Below are 6,483 nucleotides of genomic sequence, written 5' to 3'. Positions count from 1 at the left end.
ATCATAATTTTTTTTGTTTCATGTTTGTTTTTTACTATATTGTGTACACATGCATTATTACATTTTTTTTATTATTATTGACTGTCCACTTTTGCCTTATTATTTTACCATTTTTATACATATATTTGGTCCTAGTTAAATTTACTTATTTTCTACTTACTAATATTCATCATAAATATATTTTATTTTACTTTTTATCAATCTACCTAACTTATTTTCCTATAATAGTCTAAAATGATACCAAAATTATATTTTTATTAGATAAAATGAGTTAGACCCAAAATCAATAAGCCCACAAGTTAAAAAGTAAAGTTTATAACTCTTTGGACTCAGATTGGCCCAGCTCGAAGACCCACAGAATTATACCTGTCTTTTCTTCTTTTTTTTTCCCTCATTTTCTACTTCATTTTCTCTCTCTACCCGGCGGCTCTGTCTCTTCTCTCTACTTTTTCTTTTTTTCTTTCTTTCATTTTCTTCTTTTCTTCCTTCTTCTTTCCCCTGCCGGTCTCTCCTTCTTTCTCCTTTTCTCTTTTCTTCCCTTCTCCTTTCTTCTTCCGCCGTCGGCCTTTCCTCCTTTCCGTCGGCCCCTCTTTCTTCCGCCTTTTTTCTCCTTTTTTTCTTGTCTCCCTCTTTCTCCCTCTTTTTGCGCCGATCGGCGGCGTACCCAAGCCAAAAGGCCTCCCCCTCTCTCTACGTCGGAACCTTCCTCCCAATCTCCTTCACTGATGCCACTCAAAACCCAGCTCCCCTTCTCTTTTCTCCCTCACCGCCAGCGGCACTTTGTTTCTTTTTTTGTTGTTTTTTTTTTGTGTGGTTCTTGGCTGCTAGAAAATTAGGACTTTTTTATTTTTATTGTACTACGTGGGTTTTTTTGTTAGCTGGTTGTTCGTTTTTTGCAGGATTTTTTTCCTCCGGTCTTCTTTGGTCTGAGGCGCCCTTTTTAAGAGCTGGATTGTCCAATTCCAGAGCTTTTTTTTTGACTTTTTTATTTTTTATTTTATTTGTATTTATTATGATTTTTTTATATTATATATTTTTTTAAAATGTGTGAACTCGCTGGAACTTTCCCAAGCCAACAACTTTACCAATTTTCGACATAGTTTGGTGACGATTTGGACTGCACCATTTTGATTGCAATAAGTTGTTGATGCATTTCATTGAACTTCTACTGTGATGTTTTGTTGTCCTTTTCTTTTGTTTCAATTTTGAAGTAGTTGGTATATTAGATTTTTGTTGTTAGTTTTTTGCTTTCTGCCGAATGCTTCATACATTACTTTCTTTTGATATTTGAGCAATGTTTTGAAGCATTGAACTCATTGTGGAGAGATTTTGATTGCCTTTGCAGGAATCCTTTTACCATGGGACTGGTAGCATCACCTGCATTATGTGCACTTTTTCCAGATTATGCAAGTCAAAAGTGTAGTTTTTCATACAGTGGGGTGTACCTTTTATGTCTAAATGGATGTTTTCGATAAACTCATCACTTTTAATATTGATAGGAATTATAACAACTTGTCTCTGCATTCTGCAAGTATACTCATAATTTTTTGTTATTTAGGCTCTACATAAACTTTACTTGCATTTTCAGATGGTATGGGTCCATGGTTTAAGTGGCTTTGTTGGTTATCGAATTTCCTTTTTGTTCCATCTTAATGCACGTATGCTATTCTACCCGCTGAATAAAATTTTCCATTACTTGGTCTAGCCTGTAGTTATTTTTGTTGTGGGTAGCCCCTTGGTTTTTCCTCCTAGCTGATATAATATGTGATATAATATAAAAAACCAAAAACAAATATTATAAGAATATTCTGATTAAGCTTATTTAGATCTGATTTATCCGTTGTTATTCAAAGTTGTATGTTTTGTTTTAGACTGATAGACTTGTTACATGTATTAAAAAATAAAAAAAAGGAAAAAAAGAGAAAATAATAGTAATAGAAAGAGCATCACTAATGAAACAGGTATTAGTATTAGAATTTTCGTCCGTTGGAAATTTCTAATGAAATTTCGTTTCAAAATAATTCTCAACGGAATTATTGCATGACTATGATAGTCAGCTATTTAGATAATTTTTCAACGAAATTTTTCAATGGAATTTTCTGTTGAAAATTTCTAACGGATTTTCAACAGAAAATATTACAGACGAGGTTTTACTGACGGATTTTTTAACAGAAATTTTTATTTGAAATTCGTCAGGAATATGTATTTTCAACGAAATTTTAATTTCTTTTAACGAAAAATTGTCAAAAAAGTTTATTTTTTTAGTAAGATCACATGTTTTTGTACATGGTGTGTAACAATTTAATTATAACATATCATATGTTTTTGTATATGATGTAAAATAAGTTAATCCTAACATGTTTTTTGAATTTGGATTATTTGGATTTAAATGGTTGAACTTAAAGTAAAATCGATTTAATTTCATATTAATTTTTTAAGTCATTTTGAGTTCAAAACAACTCAAGTTGGTATCGTTTTGAGTTTAAGTAATTTTGAATTTAAATTTGATAAATTTGAATTATTAAAATTTTCTATTAAATCGAGTTCAGATCAAATGAATTAATTTTTTTAAATTTAAATTAATTTTACCGACCCTAATCTTAATCAATGCCAGCTTTTAAGTATCGCATTTATTTTATATAGGCTTCTACTCTGTATCTACTTTAGCATCCTCACCTTGAAAACGAAGAACAGTTGGGCTGATGATGATTGGTAAAAGGTTGGCTTTTCTGCGCTTTGGTAGATTTTGTTTGCTTCCTCATTCAATACATATTTTCGGCAATGTGCTCAAGTGGTCCTCTCCACCCCTTGCCATATATTTTTACTTTTGAAAAATAAAAGACCCACTGCGAACACCGCTGGCATTCCACTTTCATGGTATCTCCTCTTAAAAGTGAAAATTGAAGTCATCATCAGTCATGGCTGCCATTTTTTCTTCAACTCAAAACAGCCAAAATATTTCTCCAAGATAATTTTTTAATTTGAATGACAAACAATCCGCAATGTCATGGAGAATTTGAGATTAATGAACCATATGTGGAAAATTTGATGCCCAAACAAAGGCATCATTACTTCAACATGTAGGGATCTTCATTTGGTTTTACATAGATCGAGCCACAACGGCTTTGTTTCTCCTTCTTGCCCTTTTCGTTTCTCTCCAGTTTCTTTCCTTTACAATCAAAGGTTCTTCAATTATGGTGGACAGACCTGAAAAAAGTTACCAGCAAAAGTCATAAACACTACAATCACGAAACCTAAAAGGTGCGCTATCACTTTAGAAGCACGCCGAGTTGCAGAAAATGTATGTACTACTTGTATCCATTTGAATTTCAAAAGATTGAGTTGCAGTGACTTTGTACGATTTTATGATAGACAAGTAAATGCTCACCAGAGGCTATACTTTTCTTCTCCATCATCATGCTCATCATTTCATCACATTCTTGGTCTTCATTGCTACTTATCTCATAATCATCGTCTGATTCTTGTACTTCTCTCAGATGACTGATCGTGGCCTTTGATTGGGCATTGGCAAAGAGCCATGTGGCATCCATGTGTTTGCTGATCATACGAGCTGCATAATATGGAATCTTCAAACGATTGCTAGTCTCTGAGTTAATGCAGCCATTGATGAACATTATACAGTCCATCAAGCTCTCTCTAGCCAACCCTTTCATGTCATAAGCCTGTGATCGTCTCCACAAACTTTTACCATGAGAATTTGCAGGGTTGGAGAGACAAAGAGCTCGAGTCGAGTCTCTGATGGCAGCGTCAGGGTCTCCGAGCATCAAATAACACTGAGCTCGATTACTGTAGAGAACCATTCTCTCTTTTCTAAGCTTCAAAGGGCATGCATCTAATGCTTCGGTGTAGCTCTTTACAGCTGCTTCTACATCTCCCAACCAGAACAAATGGTTTGCTTGTTGCTTAATCAGGTTTCCTAGGACCCTTCTTTCTTCAACTTTTTCCTCGGACATAACTTTTTCTCTCTTTCTCCTTTCTACCTTCAACTCCCATGTTTCCTGTAAAGCCTTTTGAACTTGGCTGTTCTTGATTCTAAATTTGCTTTGTTTATAATCTAAGAGGAGGGCTTTTGTGATTGTTTCACCTAATCTTGATCTGTCTCCCAGGCTTTTGAGTTCAACCAAATCGATAAGAAACATGGTTGCAATTTCAATAACCTTGTACCTCGTATCGGGGTCTTTGAGAAGCAATAGAAGACAATCAATGGCCATGTACTGCCAATCATCTGATGATCTCGAGAGATGACATAGATTCTCTAAGACATCCTTAGATTCAGAGATGCTTTTTCTTCCATATTTACTGTAGCATAATATTCTAATCAGTCCCACCCCAGCTGGTGATGAGTGATTTACCAATCCACCCCACATTCCAGACAAGTTTTTCAAAAACTCTTGCTTACAAATAAGATTCAGAGATCTCTCTTTGCAAGCAAAGCAGTTGAGAAGATAGAGAGACCAGCACTGAAGCTGGCTGGCCCATTCTTCAGCCTTCCGGTTTTCCATTTCCAAACCACCAACTCCTCTTGTAAGCAAGTCACAGTGATATTTTGATCTCTTACTTTTATCCTTCTCACCTACAAACTTAACATACACTTCATCCAGGCAAGTGGAAGCTAAATGCATCCCTAATCGCACTACCTCATCTTCATAAGCGGCTACTGCTTCAAAGGTTCTCTCATAGCTGGCAAGGTGACCAAGAGCTCGAACCGCAACTCTTTGTTCAACCCAACTTATCTTTCCTCGTAGAAGCTCCATTAATGGAGGTATCACACCTGCCAGGATAGCTTTCTCTGCAAACTCAACCTTGTTCATAGTGTAAGAGCCAATAACATGAGCAGCATAGTAGGGAATGTAGATGTTCTGGTCCCTAAGAAGCCAGCATCTATCATTGATTCCTTTGTCTATGAAACTTGCCATGCAGTCAAATATGCCAAGGGATGGGAACTCAGGATCATCTGGCTGCGTCATGGCAATATTCCAAAGGCCACTCAGCACCAAAACATGGGGTTGGTCATCTCCGATAAGAGGCATTTCCTTGAAACAACTTTCTATTCCAGCTCTTCTGAGAGATGGGTCTGGCTCTTTCATGATACAAAAGAAACAACATGGATTGGTGCATGTCTGCTCTGAAACCATTTTGTCAAAATCGCTGGTTTTAGGAGTGGTATAGATGGGAGTCATCTTCCCCTTTTTCTTTAGGGAATCCATTGCTTTAGAACAAAGATTTGGTTTAGTGTTTCCAGGATTTGGGCAGATATCGGGTTTTCTATAGTACTATAAAGAACCAGGTGATGAAGAAGGAATTGGTAAGTGACTAAAGGTGGCTAATTAGCAGTGTAGTAACACCTAGCGGAGCATGAAAAGGATTTTATAATCTCACTTTGTAACTTTAGAAGCGTTTTCCATATTTGAAACGAAGCAAATGTGTGCCTTCTTTTTTCTCGAGAAGGAATAAGCCTTCAGCCCTTCACAGGTTTACTGGGGGGTGATTCTGGTGAACTAATTATGTCCTGACTCCTGACACATATTGTACTTTGTTGCATTTATTTAATTAGGTGGACGAGAAACGATGCAACTAGTATTTGCGAGGGTCTCAAAGAAATAAGGAGACCATCTACTATCCATTTAAATTTCCCAGTAAACAGAATAAATTTCACACAGAGGCAAAAGCCATTACGGGGTAGGCTTCAATAGAACTCCGCAACTGAAAATGAATGTGTTGCTGGTTTGCTCCATTTTGTAAATTGATTCATCTGGCGCTTTATTTGGTTGTTAATTGCTTATGTTAGATAGAAAGTTGATGATGAGGATAGATTTGATGTCACTGTTCCTCACTTCCTCCATATTCATCATCAAAAGCAGCCAAATCCGGATCATGTATCTTCTTTTTGCTTCACAAACCCTGGAAGTCATAATAGGTGGTCTTGATGTTATCCAAATTAGCACTTAGAAAGAATGAAAACAGCAGAAGTAGTAAGAAAATAGTACTCCATAGGTAAAACATATAAGATGTGGAAGTAGTATTTCTGCTGGACGTCCCTAAGTTAACATGTGCTAGCGATTTTCTTTTTCTTTTGGTGGATGATTCGTCTGGTAGCGATGTTGTCAATATGTAACTGATTATTTTGAACATTGATTACGACATTTGATCATCTTTTGCTCTAGTCTTTGTTGGGTTAGTGCTTGCCACATCAGAAAGCTGTGGTCCTCACCATTGCTGAGGTTATAGGTTCGGCCCCTGGTTGAATTCTTAATCCGGAACAATGCTGTTTCACACTGCTTTATGCTCACTTTTCTCCATTGTTTTTCTTTTCTTTCCCCCAACACTATACATTTTCTTTCTTTGTTCTAAAACCTGTTTTGTCTTACGTGACCAAGGATCAGGTAACCAGGACAAGCAGATTAGTCAAATCTTCGAAAATCTCCAAATCCCACCAATAAATTCAGATTAGAACAAATTTCT

At 36.2% G+C, this 6,483-nt stretch overlaps 1 protein-coding gene across 1 annotated transcript; it reads right to left on the bottom strand.

Moving 5' to 3' along the window:
• Positions 1-1,739: 1,739 nt before the first annotated feature.
• Positions 1,740-6,098, bottom strand: LOC110416953 (uncharacterized). The gene is made up of 2 exons (XM_021429105.2): positions 3,389-6,098; positions 1,740-3,207 (listed from the first exon to the last, which is right to left on the bottom strand). The coding sequence occupies exons 1-2, from the start codon at positions 5,226-5,228 to the stop codon at positions 3,101-3,103; spliced, it is 1,947 nt and encodes a 648-aa protein (XP_021284780.1). The 5' UTR covers positions 5,229-6,098; the 3' UTR covers positions 1,740-3,100.
• Positions 6,099-6,483: the final 385 nt, after the last annotated feature.

This window comes from Theobroma umbraticum, unplaced genomic scaffold, assembly GCF_002168275.2.
Source record: "Theobroma umbraticum cultivar Fairchild unplaced genomic scaffold, ASM216827v3 scaffold_51.0, whole genome shotgun sequence".
In the NCBI taxonomy this organism is placed as follows: Eukaryota; Viridiplantae; Streptophyta; class Magnoliopsida; order Malvales; family Malvaceae; genus Theobroma; species Theobroma umbraticum.
Note: the sequence above shows the minus strand (reverse complement) of the source record. Positions and strands in the feature narration are given on the sequence as shown.